The sequence below is a fragment of the Onychostoma macrolepis genome, chromosome 07, assembly GCF_012432095.1.
Source record: "Onychostoma macrolepis isolate SWU-2019 chromosome 07, ASM1243209v1, whole genome shotgun sequence".
Classification (NCBI taxonomy): Eukaryota; Metazoa; Chordata; class Actinopteri; order Cypriniformes; family Cyprinidae; genus Onychostoma; species Onychostoma macrolepis.
Window position 1 is genome coordinate 31,290,244 of NC_081161.1, and position 19,544 is coordinate 31,309,787.

The 19,544-nt window shown below is 38.1% G+C and overlaps 1 protein-coding gene across 2 annotated transcripts in view; it reads left to right on the top strand.

Moving 5' to 3' along the window:
* Nucleotides 1–87: 87 nt before the first annotated feature.
* Nucleotides 88–19,544, top strand: part of rorab (RAR-related orphan receptor A, paralog b) — a 40,619-nt gene continuing 21,162 nt past the window's right edge. The window contains exon 1 of one of the 2 annotated variants that reach the window (XM_058782019.1): nt 88–441. In XM_058782019.1, coding sequence (XP_058638002.1) covers nt 300–441 — 142 coding nt within the window. In that variant the 5' untranslated portion in view covers nt 88–299. The remainder of the gene's footprint in view (nt 442–19,544) is intronic. The other variant, XM_058782018.1, reaches the window with a different exon arrangement.

The following is a 19,544-nucleotide window of genomic DNA, read 5'->3' on the forward strand; positions in this document are numbered from 1 at the left end:
GCTGCAGCCAACTAAATTACGATGCAAGCAACTACAATAAACACTCATGTTAATAAAACATAAGCAAAATATGCCACATATGGCTTTGCTGGAATGTTTAGAGCATGTCAGTGTATGTTTGGTGTGACCGTGTCTCGCGCTCAACAGCGCTGTCTGTGGACAGAAGGGCCACACCCGCTCCCATGAACACTAACAGATCTGTCACACGCTCAAGTGCAATCCGCACCAAAAGACGATGTAAAACGAATCCGAGTTGTTCGACAAAGCGATCCCATTGTATTAGTAAGTGAACCCCGCAGATGAACATGGAGTCTCCGCCAGAGTCCGTCGCGTCGCCGCGCAAGAGCGCTTCTGAAGCGGACGCTTCGGTGGAGGACAGCAAGGCTGAGCCCGACAAACCAGCACCAGTTCGGCGGCAGAGTTGCTCAAGTACCAACAGGGGTAAGGCTTGAAGAACAGAACCCTAACTTGCTTGTGAATTATTTTCCAGCTTAATCAAGTTCGCGGAGATCAAATTTGAGGCTTATCTTGAACTTCAGTCCTTGCATGTGACCCGTTTCATATTAGCGCTGAATTTACGATGGATTAAACAGATTATACATCATGTTATTTTACATATATAGAGGCCTGGTGGAAGCACATGCACGCTTTGTGCAAATTAACTGATGGTATACACGTTTGTAGGCGAGACCAAACATTCCTGGCCACTGGCTACCTGTCATTTCTGATCTATTGCTCGCATGCTGTTTAGCAGTTAATGAAGAAGTGTTGTTGTTTTTCACGACTGTCAGCTTTATCCACTCCTGCTCTCGTTGTGTTTGTACGTCGATATGCAAAACTGTGACCAACGCGTCCGCGTTACCACTAATAATACGCATACTTAAATGCAACGTATGTTAGTGCACAAAGCACAGACGAGACAACATTTGCATAGCAAAGTGGTGATTTCATAGTGTGTAAATGAGCACAAAGCCGTTTGTTTTACATGGGACAGCCACACCCCTTTTGTATCTCTGATTTGGGGTTATAAGTCAAAGACATATCGGTTAATGTGTCATTCGGTAGACTATCATAGTTGAGTTCAGGTCTGCTTGGCTTTGGCAGTCATGTCTGCGGCTGTGCCTCAAAACCTACTTGAGCTGCCTGCCCATGCAGCATTTCTTTGGGGCACTGTGTGCGATTATGTAGTCTTCAAATGCTGTCTAAATAGGCTGCTTATTTGGTATTGAGACGCCGCCCCTGTGTCTGGCAGGCGTTGAGCTGTGCTTGCGTGTGTGTGGAGCGCTGTTATGTAACAGGTTAAGTCACACACACACACACACACACATAGAAGGAGAGGATATGAAGGGATATTTTCACGTCTTTACTGCTCGTGTAAACAAATGGGGTTTTATGTCATGACTACTGCGGTTTTTAATGTAGGGCGTTATTTTCCCTGTGTGTTGACACGGTTGTACCGTTTTCTCTTCGCGGACACGCTGTCTAGTTGCTCTGTTACATAACCAGAGGACGGAGGCAGGTACGTTTATGGATCCGGCCGCGGAAGGAGTTTCAATTTGGACTCGGAAAAAGGGTCTGACACTCCTAACCCGCTAACCTATATTCTCAAATTCTCCTGCTTGGTTAAGATAACTTTCCCTGAGGATTGTCCAAAAGATGCGCCCAAGATTAAAGAGTAATTTCATGGTGCGCAACAAGGAAAACGTGTAAACATCTTTTACACTGGCTGAGGTTTACATCATAGCAAATAGGAATGATTTAGGATTCATTTATTTAAAAAAATTCACATGAATGGATGGTCAAACAATTTCTTCAGATGCTGTAATCGCTATATATGGCCCTGTCTCCATAGTAAATTGTTCACTGGCATTGATGTGAGTTAAATATTTCAGATTTTATGTAAGGTGTTATTATGAAACATCATGAAGACCAATAAAGTCAGCATGGAATTAAAATTCACCCATATTACCCTATGAACTTGTTGTGAATGATTTATCCAAGACTGTTTCATCTGTAAGTTATTTTTCAAGCTGGCATTCATATTTGACTCCATCTAATCAACATACAATGGATCGAAACAAATCCCCGCCTTACATTATTATTTATTTTTTTTAATAATCTGTTTTACTCGGATGTACATCACAGTATGAGAGAAAAGATGATTCGTTACTTCCATTACATCACAACCCTGTCTCACACCCAGGCACAGACAATGGAAATTCTGTCATTATATAATCACCCTGCATGACTTGCCTACTTCAGCATTCATCAAAATAACTTTTTTTTGTGTGTGTTTGTCATTCTTGGGTGAACTATGTCTTTAAAGAATCTTCTTCAGCCTTAGCAGCAGTTTCCTCTCAGCAGTCTTTCTAGAAGCTCCATATTTTACACAAGTCCAGGGACTACCTACTCAAGCTGATGTTAGTTACATAACTCTGTTTCCGCGAATTCTTCACTCCAGTGGAGGTGGTGGGCCTCAGGGTAGACAAGTGGCTACACACTAGCACTCAGCCAAAAATGTGCAAGGCCATCGCTGAGCTTCTTATGTCCACTTGAGGCTTTTGTGCAGTGGGCCGCAAGATTGTGCCTCACTCACAGCTCAGATGCAAAAAATAAGGAAAGAGCTGTGTTAGATATGTCCAAGCAGACAAAATGGTGAACAATGCATTGTCTAATAATCATGTCCACTTGAATAGAAGTGGTCATTCTGAGTAATATTAAGGTGTGTTCACACCATTCCAGAATTACCGTGATTTGAGAGAACTTATAAAAAAGGGTTCACATACTTCAGAATTCATGAAAGCTCTGATTTGTACCAGTTGACCGCTGCAACGTCATGCAGAAACATTTAAAATAACAGTGGCTTCAGCAGTAAAATGTAGTAAAGCACTTGTTTTGTAATATTTCTTTTAAATATTTCCTGCAGTATTGTTGAATATTGGTAGTGTCTTAATAATGTGAGAATAGTATGAAAATAAATGAAAGACATACAATACAGTTTAATGTAAAGAGCACAGCTGAATAATTAATGTTCCAATAAACAAATTATACAGGTTTTTTCCAAAATGCATTTGCATAATGGCTGTTTATGTGGTTTTGTCTTGATTAACCAAATAACACACAATTTTGCCAATAATAGTGTTGCTATAGAAACTCATAATTATCTGAGTCTGAGTGCATAAGCTCTGAGTAGGATGTCCTGGGTTATCTTCTAATAATCACGATAATTACGACATTGCAGAAACAAGCAATATTTCCAGCAGTTTTGTGCACATGAATATATCGGCCACCTTGCTCTTCAGGTATTGATCATGGACAACTTTCCATTGAAAAGTTGGCATTTAGTGACTGCTATTAAAAGGCTTGCATTTTTTAAATTGAATAAGACTGAATTAGGATGTGTGTTTTGGGATATGTGTGTTTCTAGTGGAATGAATATGTAAGTGAGGGGGATAAGCAAAGTTTCCAGAGTCAATGCAATCAGTGTTTTAGAACTGGCTTTTTGACGAGGTCTTGTCTGGAATTGTGGAGACACACAGAAAAATGAACATGCACTAGGAAACACTCACAGAAAGAGAGCAAACATCCTAGCTTGGCTTTTTGAATTGCGATGGAGTGTTATGGTGCATTTCCACTGGCACGTAGCAAGCGCAGCGGAGCAAGCGTTTTCAATTCATTCCTTTGGAAGTTGAGCTTAAACGCTTGCGCGGTGCATTATGGGATTGAAAGCGGCGTTGAGAGCGGCCGAGAGCGTCAAAAAGTTTGGGCATTCCTCGACTTTATGCAAATATCGAGCGAAAAACACCGGGCGACAACCAGTCTCTGTGAAAAGAGGAAGATGAAATGCAAACGGTGTAAACGTTGTTTTTAGAGGAGTGCTCTGCCCTAAATTTGACACGCCCCAAAGCAGTGGCATTGTAGTGTTACCAGCAGCACTGAGCGCAGATTTAATGCTGTAGTGGAAACGCACAGTTATTGCAGTGGTGACAGGCATAATTGGCTACAGGTGCGCCCCATCTAATGCTGCCAGGGGAAGTACGTTACACACCCTCCAAAGCAGTTGCAAAATGGCCATAGCATGACGTTTGGTGAGAGGAGGTGTTTACCTCAAACAGAGGGTTATGTAGGATCACTCACTCTGGGCTAATTGACTTTTGCTACCAGGCCTCATGGTAACCTGAGAATTGCTGTGGATTTAGACGGTTCAAAAGTACAGAACATTGAAGTGATTGTAAATGCGGTTGTTGAGGAGCTGTTGATATGAAGGCAAGCTCTCGAGTAGATACGAATCATTAACTGCTGCTTTTAGGTAGAGGAGAAATACGTTGTCCATCTGGTGGAATATTTGATTACATGATACACTCTGATGTTTGGAATCTCACTTTACACTCATTTACCAAAGTCGGTAGTTCCAGGAAATTGTCCATTTGTCATGTAAAGCTCCATTTATGTCCAAGGTTTTGTATTTAGTTTGAAATGCCAAATACAAAATTAAAGATTTGCTGTCTTTACCCCTTTACAGCAAAGTGAAATATCTCCATTCCTGAGCTGAAAATGACTCTCCTTGTAAACCACTTGTACTAAGTCAGAGGGGAACACGTAGTTAAGATGACATTTGCTGGAATGGTGTTTTTTGGGGTTTTTTTGGCTGTTTTTTACCTTTTTGCTCAGTGAGATTCCAGAAGCAAGGGAGCGAGCGTTCTGACTGAGTTTATCTGAATACTCTGCGCTGTACTCCGTGTACTCCCTGCTGGGCTGTAACCGTGGTATGAGTCCTGCCACATGGCCTCATGTTTCCCTTGCAGCATGTACCAGTAAGCTGCTAGATTGTTTATATTCAGAGCAGCTCCACCTTACAGGTTCCTCATGAATCATTCTGGTATATTATGTAATAAAATCAATGATTAGTAGGTCAAAAAGCTGACGTTTGTGCTCTGTAGGAGTGGAGCTAATTGGTTAGTGAGGCTAGCTCTAGGGTCCTGATTTCTAAAGACCATGTGAAGTTGAAAACCGTGAAATTGACCTTTCGCAAAAACCCGCCCCACTTAGTTGCTATGTCCAACAAGCCATGGCGCTCTCACGCCACACATCATGTTCTCATGCTGTGAAAAATACATCGCGAAGCAAAGAGGACACTGACAGCGTGCCGACAGACAAGACAGAGCAGGTTACTATAGAATTTTGTCATTTTGTAAGAAATTCAAACAACAAATGCTGTTTTGTGGCTCTTTAATGTGTCATGACCGATCGCTGTAGCGCCTCAGTTCAAGCGGCACGAGAATAATCATCCCTGCCTCTTTACTAGTATAGCATGAAATAAACATGAATGAACATCAGAAGGTATCTTGTTTCAACCGCGGAAAGATGTCAACACACCATTTTTCAAGTTAAAAGTCCACTGACATTAATCTTCTCTCCTGTCTGATTTTTGTCGGACAAAATGGCAGATTCGGTGTTATGATTGGTCAGGTCGCCTGTCAATCAAACTCCTGGCGAAGGGTCAGTTAATTGAAATAATTTTATTCTACTGACAGCCAGCCCTAGTTTTTAACAGAATAAATAAAATTAGCAAATTGAATTCAGAATGTTTCTACATGAACATCTATACTGTGTAGAAAAAGGTTAATGCATAGAAAATACTGAACATTTAAAATAAAAGAATATTTTAGTAATTTTTCCTAGTACACTCACGACAACATAAGCCAATTATCTAATTATGTGAAAAACACTTTTATAATAGCACACTTTTATTTTTCTTCCAGTATCAATTCAGTTGCTCTTCTTTGTAAATCAAAAAATGAACTGTTTATATTTTAGTAATGGGCCCTTCAGAAGGACTAATTATAGTGAATGAACATCACACAGTTATTGAACTGAACTGAATTGAACTGGAGCTGAATAATGACACTATTGTCTTGCTGCAGCTGCTTTACAGCAGAATTTTAGACTTGCCTCATTTTTTAAATTTGCATCATTGATTCTGTTGCTTTCCTGTTTACTACTGTGAAGCTGCTTTGAAAAAAACTCAGTTTTATAAAGCGCTATAAAAATAAAGATGTCTTGAAATTGTTTTGGCATAGCATTTTCAGATGGTTCCCTCACATATTACTACGAATGGGAGAAAATTCAATATGGTGGAATAGGCCCTGCCTTCCAACTAAATAAGAGACAATCACCAGTTGGTAAATCATCGCATTACTGCAGCTGCTGTTAGAAACTCCAGTTCCCATAGAAACAGCCAGTGTCCTGAGATGCACATTTGGGACTGTACACGCTCATTGCCTGAACCAACTTGAAATATACACTTTTTAATGCTATTTGAGCATAGAAACAACATTTATGGAAAAGTTCATGTCAGATTTTGCTGCTGATTTGAAATGTTATTTAAATGTGGGTTGCCAAGCAGTTTTTGCGATTTTGGTGTTTACCCATTCAAGTAGATAGAAAGTGGTCTTGGATGCCCGAAATGGCTGTCTAGAAGCATTGCAAATATGGCCAAGAACCAACCTAATTATACAGGAACTTATTAGTTAACTTGTTGATCAGCCAAATCACAGACTAGTCAAAAAATGTGGTTTTGCACATATTGTAGTTTTTCCTATAACTCAAGAGAGATTAGTCTACGAGTTGTTCAGTGAACTGGCCAGTCAGCTTTGAAAATATGCAGTTTTGCACATCCCTGATGTTTTTGCAAGTTCTTTTCTCTGCAGGAATGTTTCTTTGAGTGACGTTTTCATCATGGCTGATGATGTTCTCAACCTTCTTGCGACAGAAGCTTTAGTGCTTGAGTTTAGTTGAAGCATCTAATCTCTCTTTAATTTGATAAATTGTCAGTACGAGCACTGACCTTCCAAGAGAAGATGTTATGTGTTGAATCCTATTTTCCAGTGAGCTGCGTTCCAGTCTAAACAGTGCGATAATCTCTCTATCATTTGTCAGAGTGTCATGTCAGGCAGGCTGGACAAAACATCTTCCTTTCTCTTGTGCAGCTGGAGGAACACACACACACACACACACATTCCTGGATGGATGGATGATTCGTGGCATTGGCAGAAAGTTACACTTTTGTTGAATGATGTCAGAGCAGCTGGCAGACAAACCATAATCTCAAACAGCACATTGTTAATTCAGCACAGAGAAGTGAGTGAATTAAACACTCAGGATGCGTCCAGTTTTCCGTTAATGTGGCCTGTGATACCTGCACTTAATGGGTTTTACAGACGTTTTTGTCCAAAGTGACAAACATTACATACAATTTATTCCTGGGAATTGAACCCATGACCTTGGTGTTGCTAGCGCCAAGCTCTGCTGTTTGAGCTAGAGGCCCGCTCACACCAAGGATGATAACTATAAAGCTAACAATAGAGTTCTAAAAATCGTTCTCAGTATTAAAGAATAGCAGAGTCCACACCACAGCTATAACGATAAAGGCACAGAGAAACGATATCGTTGGAATCACTTTCCGAATGATTTTTTTCCAGCTGATGAACGATACAAACATTGACATCCAATCAGAATCCATCCTCCTATAATGAGCTCGAGAAATTAAAGAGGCAGACGAGCGTGTGCTGAGAATAAACAGATGTTATCGTTCGCTGCTGTGGACGCTAATATAGTTGTCTTTATAGTCTTTTTTGGTGTGAATGGGCCTTTAGTCTGTGTTCCGAATACAATACTAACTTAGTGTTGAAGTCAGAATAATGCGCAGTATATACTATATAGCAGGCCTGTTGGAATGGTAGCCCACAAGCCAAATCCAGCCCGTTTCACAATTGCAGTTTCAAAGTTAGACGATCCATCATTTTGATGGATGTACATTTTCACCAGAGAAGTCATTGTTCTGTAAAATATAGTAACACTTGATCTTTTTAAGGTGACTTCTGTTTTTGTTTCAGGTTTAGCTGTATTTTATCAGAATTTTCTGACATGGGTAGAAATATTTCTGTAGACACTGATGTGTCATATAGTGAATAAACACTAAACCGTATTTAAAGCATTGTTAACTATAGATTTTTATTATAGCATATTCAGTTTCACATGATCTAAAGGTTTTAGTATATGAAATGTAGTTACCATTTCACAATTAATTTGCAGGCCTACTAAATATTATTAACTAATAATTTAGTAAGCATAAATTCTGTCAGGGATAACCACACAAACTTACACACACAGTTAGTTGTTAGCGGTGATAATCTGTCCTTTTTAAATATATTACACATGCAGTCTCATTCAAGTGAACGTGTCTTTTTTTTTTTTTTTTTTTCTCAGCATACTGAATAGGCCATTTGGCCATTATGTTTGGCCTCTGCCATGTAAGAGTAAACATCTCATTCATTAAGCTACTGGATTGAGGCCAGGCTATTTGTCTTCAGTGACAGTTCTCCCACTGGTAAAGGCAGGTGGTTCGGCTGCCCTGACACAGCACATCTGCAAATAAGCTAGTGTGCGAAGTGCCATAGCCGAGGTACAGTACAATGAGAGAACAACTGTTATTTCATAAAGCTGGGATTTTTTTTTTCTTCTTGTGATCAGTGTTGTAATTTACTCTGTTATCAGTTGTTAAAGGACTTTGTAATTAGAGCTTTTAAAACGGGCTGTCTTATCTTGACTGATTAAGTGGCCAGTGTCAGGCAGGAATATTTAGTGAACCAGTAATGTAACTTTATAAATCACTTTATACAGTAGCAGAACTGAAGTTATTTACACCATCCTCTGGGTTGTTACCACAGACCTTCTTGTTGAAGTTATACTGTAACCACATTGACCATAGAGAAGTACCAGTTCAGCTTTTGATAAATGTTCAGTATGTTCTGTTCTCGTGTTCTTGTTTTGTCATTGCCCAGAAAAAAAGATACAGTTTATTGAACACACTCCATACAGGCTATATTGTCACCCTATAAAGTGATCACAGTAGGAACCTGTAAATAAATAGAACATTATAATGCAAAATTTAGATAGTGAAACAAACTTTTTCATTTTTAACATAAAAATGTTTTTGCCTTGACCAGACAGTCTTGATAATACAATTCAATGTTTTGATTAAATTCAACCTCTATAATATAGTTTACACTTCCTTTGTTGTATTTTATGCATTTTATATAAGAGCTAGAACAGAAAGTTCTAATAAGTTAACTTCATGTTTGAAATCAACACACAAATATTTTTAAAGAAGTGTCTTCTGTTCACCAAGTCTTACCAGATAAATACTTATTTGATCAAAAATACGGTAAAACAGTAATATTGTGAAATATTATTACAAATTAAAATGGATTTCTATTCAAATACTTATTTGAATGTCATTTATTCCTGTGATTTCAAAGCTGAATTTTCAGCAGTCATTACTCCAGTCTTCAGTGTCACATGATCCTTTAGAAATCATTCTAATATGGCGATTTGGTGATCAAGAAACAAAGTTGTGCTCCTAAATATTAATGTGGAAACCTTGATGCATTTTTCTCAGCACTCTTTGATGAATAAAAAAAGAAAATCATTTATTTAAAATATTTATAACATTTATAACTATGTAAAAGTCTTTGCTGTCACTTCATCAATTTAATGCATCCTGAATAAGTGTATCCTCCATTTTTCACTCTTCTTCCATTTCTCTCTCTAATTCTGTGCTCCCTTGGTAAAGATGCGAGTGAAAATAGTGGTATGTCTGTGTACATTACACAAGGAAAGTTTTAGGCGTGACGCTGGCCACATCCAAACAGGGCAAACCAGTTGTCCCAACCAGCGCATCAGTTAAAACTAGGCGTTGTGTATGTGAATCCTCTCTGTCTTTGGCATTGTCAGCCTTTTTTATTAAAAGAACAGTGAGAGCGCACCATGAGATAGCATCTGAAAGAAAATGCCTTTCTCCGATGCCAATGCAGTAGTGTTGTGGATTAGATGAAAGGCAGAGGGGTTTGTGCTGATGAGCGATCTTTGATGAATTCGAGATCGTGAAAGTGAGCAGTGTTGTAAGAAGCAGACAGACATGACTGCGGCCCGGGGAAATCTGCATCCAGAGTAAGACCGATGTGGAATTTTAAAGCGGAGATGACGTCAATAAAGCCATTAAATTTTTCCATTAAACTCATCCTCCATCCTGTTAAACACAGCAGCGGTAGGACTGAATCCACCAGCTCTGTCTCAGTTTCGCTGCACTTATAAACGCATATGCTTCCACCTTCAGCGACTAGTTTGTCAAATAAACATCTTCCATGTGCGATTGAGCAGAACGGCTCTTAAAGATGTTTCATCATCAAGTCTGTCACTGTTAGGTGTCTGCTTGAATTGTAATGTTATGGCTGGCTGTAAATGTGTGCGTGTGTGTGATTTGGTGACTCGGATGCATGAGCTGCTCTCAGTCACACCACTTCCCTTCAGTGGGGGAAACGGCAAACTCCGATTATTTACCTGCTAAAAGTGTCACGGTGTGGGTGCTATTAATAATATGCGTCAGTACACATCAATGTTTAAGCAAACTAGCAAACGTCAGGACTTAAAATGAATTCTGACAGTTACCTTTTCCAAGATTAAATGTTTAATTTGGTCCAGACTATCAAGTGAAAACATGAGCGCCAGTCATTTGGAGAGGAGATGCTAGTAGATTTGTTGTTAGTGGAAACCTGGCAGTGGCTGAAATGAGTAATTTGACAGATGCAGCATCCGGATGGGAGGGAGGAGAGAGACGAGCCGTGGGCTTATGTAAGATGAAGCTAATCCTTAGTGATTGGGATTATATAAAGTCTACATTCAAAGTGTATTTTATTCTCTCTCTCTCTCTCTATCTCTCATAGTTGCTTCTGCTATTTCCGCCTCTCCTTCTGTGCTCTCATTTTTTGCCTGTATATAAAAAATACTTTATGGTCAGGAGAGGTTTTCAGTAAGAAGCACTACAGCAGATTTGACACAAATGCTGATGTTTTACCTTTTATTTGCCTGTTTATTTATAATGATGCTCAAGTAGGTTCAATAGTTAGTGGATTTGAGGATTTTGATTACATGCATTATTTTTCTGTGCCATGAGAGGGCGGTACTCTTCATAAAGCTGACATCATGACCTTTTTCTCATGCTGTGAAATGTGATCAAATCTTTTAGTGCCGTTGAGAGTGACATCTCGTGGGTGATTCATAAAAGCAACATATTATGTAAGAATTTATTCTGGCGTCTACTATGCATCTGCACATTAGCAGATGGTTTTATGAACAGATTATTGACAGAACAGCATTTGCTCCTAGTTCTAACATATACAAAGGTGGGGGCCAAAAGTCTGAGACCATGCTGAAAATATGGGATTCAAAATTAATTTAAATCTGGCAATGAACAGGATGTTTGAGGATTTGTAAACATTTACATTACGAAACAGTATGACATGAAATGAAGAATACTTTTTTCTTATTCTGCGCCATTTGTAAGTCAGTAATTAGGCAAAGCTGTGACATTTCCCATATGAACTCTTTTTCACAAAGGTGTTCAGTTTTCTTGCTGAACATGATCATTTTTTTTACACAATTTTTGATTTAAAAACCTGTGGAGTTAAGCTTGAGTTCTGCTGTCAATCATCAAAGCAAAAAAGGAAGAAACTAAAAGCCAAGGATTTAGCTTTTAGAAAATGTAGAAAATCATTTTAATGAATTTGAATTTAAATAAATTGAATACATTTTTAATTAAGATAATTATTTTGTTTTTTAATGTTGTAGCAGTCATTAATGCAGTGTTCAGTGTCACATTATCCTTTAGAAATCATGCTGATTTGGTGCTCAAGAAACATTTCTGATTATTATCAATGTATTATCAACTGCTTAATATTTTTGTGGAAACCATGGAAAAATACAAATAGAAGCATTTTCACAAGAGGTATTAGACTTTTGAACCCCACTTTATCTTCTGAATATTTTGACAAATATGCTACTAAAAAACACTGGAAAATATTTTCCAGTTCTCTGGCTGTTGTGCATGGTTAAACCTTTAAATTCACATATCCCAGAGTCCCTGAAAACCAGATTTTATTAATCCCTTTGGAGGTTTAAGCTCTGTTATCCTGCTGCTAACACACACACTCCATGATCTCTTTATGTGATCTCTCGCTCTCTCCCTCCCTTTGGAGCATAACCGTTATTTTCCTCTCCGCAGTAGGAGCCGATAGCCCCCTCATTACGCCCGGCAGGGGCACATCAACATGCTTTTTACTCGCAGAGATTAACATGCAGAGCTGGTCATAAGCAATGAACTGAGCTGGTGTTGGCAGTCCACTTCATGACCACTCGTTCCCCTCCCTTTATCTTCCTCCTTGTCTTCTCCTCCCCTCTCGTACCTCCTCAGTGTGTGTTTGTTGTTCTGTGTAACCCAGTACTGCTCTACTAACCCAATTTGGCATAATCTCAGTGCTGTGCTGTAATGCACAGTGGGAGTGTTTGTGTAAGTGCTGTCTGGATCTCTGTGGGTGTGTGTGTGTGTGTGTGTGTGTGTGTGCATGCTTGTGTGTGCCTATTACGTAAATGCGATCATCATCTCTTGTAAGCTTGTCAGCCAGAAATAGACTGATGGAAAAATACAAAAGAAAGAGTGGTGTGAAGGATGTGAAAGAAAGAGAAATGTACTGGAGAGTCGATTAAATATGATGTGAAACTCTACCTGCCATTTAACTGACTGATGCTTGCCATTCTCCATTTCCTCTGGACCGTCACGCTATGGCTTTAATTCAGCACTGATTGTCTGTAGCTCAAATAAAGCGAATGTCAATATAAAGAAGACCACAACATCTGCTAAATGGGGTTGTACGACAGAGGTTGCTTTGTTGACATATAAACTCTATTATTCCACATTTTGGTTTTGGTACTTAATGATAGTTCATGGCTTCATAAAATTGATTACAACAAAACTGTGAGTTGTGATTTGTGAATATTTTTCATGTGAACGGAGAGTCAGTAAAAAGGCTCACAAACCAGAAATATACGTCATACGAATAAAAATGTGAACATGAATATAGCAGGAAAATGGCTCACGATTCAGTGAGGGAGTCAATTTTTTACTCCGTTACAGCACTGAGCGAATTGTTCACCATGAGCTTGGGTTTTGTTAAAAAAACATTTTGGACTGGCTTAGGGGTGATTATACCAGCAGAGAGTAGGCATATGATTCAAATATGCATGTTGCGATGAATTGCACAAATATGCAATGCTTTTATCACGGTATACGGTATTATCACGGTATTGACATTTAGTTGCAAAAAAGTGTTGTCATAAAGTATAACAAAGAATAGCAGGTTTAATATCTTTTCTTATAACAAAAAGAACTGAACATTTTACTGAACATTTTTTACTTTATACGTTTTTGTGTATCAAGTAATACACAAAAAATTATAAAGTAAAAAATTTCACACAGATTAAAGTGCAAAAGTATTATAAAGTCCACTAATTAACACTCTACAATAATCCTAACCTTACAATAAGATCTCATTAACCTTAGTTAATGCATTAACATTAATAATGAGCAATAGCTACATTTGCTACAGAGGTTATTAATCTTTGTTAAAAAAAAAAAATACAACTGTTACAACATTAAATAATACAGTTGCAACTTTTGATTTTATCAGCTCTGTGTTCACACTGTGTTCGTTGTTGCATTCTAGTGATGTGAGGATCATTTTACTGACTCTCTAGCTCGATCCTGTTTCACCAAAATGAACTAACCTTTATTCAGATCCTTAAACTCATTAGTTTGAAAGGAGTTAAAATGTTATAATTTCAATAGCAAAAAATTCCATGTACATGTTCACATACACAATCTTTCATTATATTCCAAAATAGGAAATCTTTAGAATGCAGCCAAAGATAAATCGAGAAACGTAAATGATTAGTTCAAATCCCAAGTCTTTTGTTTATTTGTCTCATAATAGAAGTAGTGAATGAATTGTTCTTGAAAGCCCATTATTAGGGATGCACCGAAATGAAAATTCTTGGCCGAAACCGAAAACCGAAAGAGAAGAAACCAATGCCGAAAACCGAAAGACCGAAAGAAATTATGCCAATTATTAGTACCATTGCATTTATGGCTATGACTATGTACTAACTTTACTAAAATCAAGGCATTGCAATTGCATAAATTAATTTAAAAGTTTCAAAGAATAAATCAATTACAAATTATGCAAATATTTATTTAGCACATTGCAACAATGCACAGTATAAAATAAAATTCAAACTAAAATGTTTAACTTGACCCCACTCATGTGTACATTAAATAATAATGTACTGGCCTGCTGAAAGGTTGTAAAATTAAATGTTCTCTCATAAAAACAAAGTGCATTTAGGTCAAGTACATTTTAAATTTTTCTCTGTAGGACTACTACAAGAAAGTGCATTCAGAACAAGTGCAACTGCTTAAAGATACAACAATATTTTCTCTGTAGGCCTTCAACATAATAGTGTATCAAAACAAAGACTGCCATAGCCCATATGTTAACTTTTGAGTAATGCCCTTTGCCTTGACACCATCACTGGGAAACTTCCTTGCCTTTTCAAAAATGTCCGCCTCAGACGGAGTGGGCGTGCTCGGAGGCATTTTTCTTTTCTCTGCCGCGTTCCTCTCATATTCAGCGTAGCGATCGGAATGTTTGGATTTCAAGTGATAAATTAAACCCGACGTGGAGAAAGTCTTTGCAGATGCACCCCCTCTTGAAATTTCGGCATTACATGTTTTGCAAATCGCTGTCCGTGGGTCTTTCTCAGATATACTGAAATACGTCTACACCGCAGACATGTTGCTTCAGACAAGCACGTGCAGGTCGCGGTTTCTGTTTGCGTCATCACATTTCGGCCGTATTGTTTCGGTGATAAAAGTATTTCGGTGGCCGACTATTCGGTGCATCCCTACCCATTATTATTGTGTACAAAAAACAGACTATGCACTGTAATGAGATGATGTCTGATGAACAATCATCAATGATTGCAGTTGTAACTTTTAAATTATTAATAATAATTAATGCAGTTTTTGGTCACATTTGTGACCGGTTTAGTCACAGTCTGAGGCCCTATAAATTGGTAAGTGTTCATTGTGTAGTACATATACACAGAACCGTTCTTATTTTAATATAAATAATGAATTCAACTAATAAATAATAGCTAAGTAAATCGTTCTTTACATTAAGTACATTAGCTTAGCCATTGTTTACAGTTGCCAAACAAAGTAGAAATCTTGGCACATTAACATAGAATGTGCAGCAGTTACAGGTTTATCTGCATTAAAAGCTGCAGTACGTAACTTTTTTTGGTTAAAAATGATCCAAAATCAATATTTGAACAAGTACATAACTAGCCAGCGTTCAAAACTATTGCTTTACTTTAGCCCGATTCACAACTGTTATCTAATTATCAATAATGTTTTCTCATTTGAGTTTAATTGTTACATTTAATCAGTCAATTATAATAATAAGACATTTAGGCTGTTGCCAAACAAATGAAACCAGTATCAACAAAATTAATCTTTGCAGAAATTGCATGTGAAGTGACATTTAGATGTATTTACACACCGTTTAATGCAGCTCAGAGGGACATGGAGTGCTTTAACCTGCAGTTACAAATGTATAATGTTTTGATATTTTAAACATAAAACATTGAATACTGATATTTGAAATTATTTTAAAATGAAAAGATACTTTGAATGTAAAATTAAAATCACCAGTAGGTGGCAGCAAGTCACTGTTAACAAGTGAGTCATTGCATCCTAGTCTAGACTTCATCACGTAATGTATGCGTGCACTCCGTAGGTGTTCTATTTGGTTTTAGCAAATACTCAATGTCAAATTGCACATCGTTAAAACAACAATTACGATATTATCGCAGACGATATATATCGCACACCCCTAGTGGTACGGGTAGGTTTTTGTGGAAAATTCTAGCATGGCACTACGTCGTTACGTCACATCTGTAAACATAAAGAAGTTGTCACGGCTACTAGGCTATCGCATGTACTAGGCTACCTGCAGGTGGCGCATCATTTATAGCCTTTTCTCACAGAAGCTAGAATAATTAAATGTATAATTTTGATAGTGGATTTTAATCCAGAAAGTATTATGTGTTTATGAAACACATGTGAATGAAATTAAATTATATTCCTGTTTTAAATGTGCTTCTGATTACAGATATAGCCTGAGTTTACACAAGACTTGTATTTTAAAGAAAACCAGTTCGAAGGGAGCATAGTTTGCTTTTTGTGTTAAAAGAATTTCTTAATTTGAATGGTATGACAGTTAGATTAAACTGTACAGAAATTGAAATCTACACACTATACTCATAGTGACGCAATGTTGATGTTAATTTGAGAATAAAGTGTAACAATAATAATAATTTGCACGGTTTGATGTGATATGAGCTAACCGATCTTTAGATTAAATCACCATTGGTATCGCGATTTATGGTAATGCTTTTTTCCTCAGTTGGTCAGAACAAACGTGACTGACTTGTAACTTACTTGTTCATATGGCAATATACGGTGAAAATTCTTATTTGCGAAGTACAGTAAATATCCACACACTGGTTAGGTGACTGACTGCCACACATTCACCTCAAAACATTAGATCATCCGCGCTGGAGCTGTGCCAGAGTACAACACCGCGCAAGCAAGATAATTCTGCAAGTAACTGTAATTCCAGGTTTTCAAACATAGATGACGACACAGAGGCAAAACTTACGGACTGCAGCTTTAACAACCGCTTCCAACGCAGCTCATCCAATCAAAATCCAGAGTCTGAGCTATCCGTTTTATAACATTTCCATTTTTTTATATTTCATTTTTGCTTAACGTTAATGAATTCAGGGGATTTTATCAGTATGTTTGAGCCCCAGGGAGGGTGTACAGCCAGTGCTAGAGCCTGTCATGAATATCAGTGTGATCTTCAAACTGAAGAGAATACCTGTCATCAGTGTAACTGACAGTTGCTGATTCTAACATAGTTAAGAGTTTAAAGGGGACTGAAAGAGTCAAACAGAGTGCAAGAGGGAAAGAGGAGTGGAGTTGTAACAACATTATGGCCTGCATTCCAGCTTCATCTCATCGTCTAGAAACCATGGTCCTGTAAGCATGTGTGTCCGTCTGAACCCTTTGACCCCTGGTATACCCACAGTGTTGGACTGAATAATAAATTTTTTTGTTGTTGTTGAGAAGCATTTGATGTTATCCTGCAAAAACATAGAGAATTAGATTATAAAAGTGACAAGTTTTTCTTGCCTCTTTTTCTTCCTTTTTACTGCTTCGTTTTGTTTCCCATAATAGCAGAATTTATACATGCTTACTGTAATGTGGTGTTTTGAAGAAATGTTTTTTCCAGTAAAAAACAACTCTCATAAAAACTAAGTCTAATAATTATTAAAGCTGCAGTCCGTAAGTTTTGCCCCTTTGTCGCCATCTCTGTTTGAAAACCTGCAATTGCAGCTGTTTGTGGAATTATCTTCCTTGCGTGAATCTAATGATTTATTTTTATGAATCTAATGACGTAATGATGCAGCAGCATGCTCAAATTTCCCGCGAAAACCTACCCGTACCACTCAAATTAGAAAACATTATTATAAGCTAACCTTTGTGAATTGGGCTAAAGTAAGGCGATAGTTTTGAACGCTGGCTGGTTATGTACTTGTTCAAATATTGATTTTGGATCATTTTAACCAAAAAGTTACGGACTGTAGCTTTAATATTAATAATTAGACAAATGAAGAGTTCATTTGCAAAAACGGATAACTTTTCAAAAAATCTTGTTTTTTCATTGTGCATTCCAATTAATCTCAATCAAACTGCAGTTGGGTTATTTTGATTAGGTTAAAAAATAACTAAAAAAATACAGCTAATTAACACAAAACACAATAAAAACATGATAACATAAAAACAACATGATTTTTGAAAATTTAAAAGAAAAAACTGAGTTATCTGTTTTTGCAAATAAACTCTGCAAATGTTGTTTAAAGTTTTGTATTAAGTGTAGAATGCTGTTCTTTTAAACTTTCAATTCATCAGAGTCCTGAAAACAATGTATTGTGATTTTCACAAAAATATTAAGCGGCACAAGTAATAATAGCAAGTAAAGTTTCTTGAGGACCATGTGACCCTGAAGACTATTAATGGCTTCTAAAATTCAGCCTTGCCATCACAAGAATAAATTACATTCTAAAAAATTAATTTAGCAATATTACAGTTTTTACTATATTTTTATTCAAATAAACGCAGCCTTGATGAGCATGAAAACATCTTTCAGAAACATTAACAAATCTTACCAAGCTCAACGGTAGTGTGTATGTACAGTATCTCACAGAAGTGAGTACACCCCTCACATTTTTGTAAATATATTATTATATCTTTTCATGTGACAACACTGAAGAGACACTTTGCTACAATGTAAAGTAGTGAGTGTACAGCTTGTATAACAGTGCAAATTTGCTGTCCTCTCAAAATAACTCAACACACAGCCATTAATGTCTAAACCGCTGGCCACAAAAGTGAGTATACCCGTAAGTGAAAATGTCCAAATAGGTCTCAGGTGTGAATGGGGAGCAGGTGTGTTAAATTTGGTGTTATCGCTCTCACTCGCTCATACTGGTCACTGGAAGTTCAACATGGCACCTCATGGCAAAGAACTCTCTGAAGATCTGAAGAAAAAAAAGAAATTGCTCTACATAAAGATGGCATAGACTATAAGAAGATTGCCAAGACCCTGAAACTGAGCTGCAGCATGGTGGCCAAGACCATACAGCGGTTTAACAGGACAGGTTCTACTCAGAACAGGCCTCACCATGGTCGACCAAAGAAGTTGAGTGCACATGCTCAGCGTCATATCCAGAGGTTGTGTTTGGGAAATAGACGTATGAGTGCTGCCAGCATTGCTGCAGAGGTTGAAGGGGTTGGGGGTCAGCCTGTCAGTGCTCAGACCATATGCCGGACACTGCATCAAATTGGTCTGCATGGCTGTCGTCCCAGAAGGAAGCCTCTTCTAAAGATGATGCACAAGAAAGCCCGCAAACAGTTTGCTGAAGACAAGCAGACTAAGGACATGGATTACTGGAACCATGTCCTGTGGTCTGATAAGACCAAGATAAACTTATTTGGTACGGATGGTGTCAAGCGTGTGTGGCGGCAACCAGGTGAGGAGTACAAAGACAAGTGTGTCTTGCCTACAGTCAAGCATGGTGGTGGGAGTGTCATGGTCTGGGACTGCATGAGTGCTGCCGGCACTGGGGAGCTACAGTTCATTGAGGGAACCATGAATGCCAACATGTACTGTGACATACTGAAGCAGAGCATGATCCCCTCCCTTCGGAGACTGGGCTGCAGGGCAGTATTCCAACATGATAATGACCCCAAACACACCTCCAAGACGATCACTGCCTTGCTAAAGAAGCTGAGGGTAAAGGTGATGGACTGGCCAAGCAAGTCTCCAGACCTAAAAGCTATTGAGCATCTGTGGGGCATCCTCAAACGGAAGGTGGAGGAGCGCAAGGTCTCTTAACATCCACCAGCTCCGTGATGTTGTCATGGAGGAGTGGAAGAGGACTCCAGTGGCAACCTGTGAAGC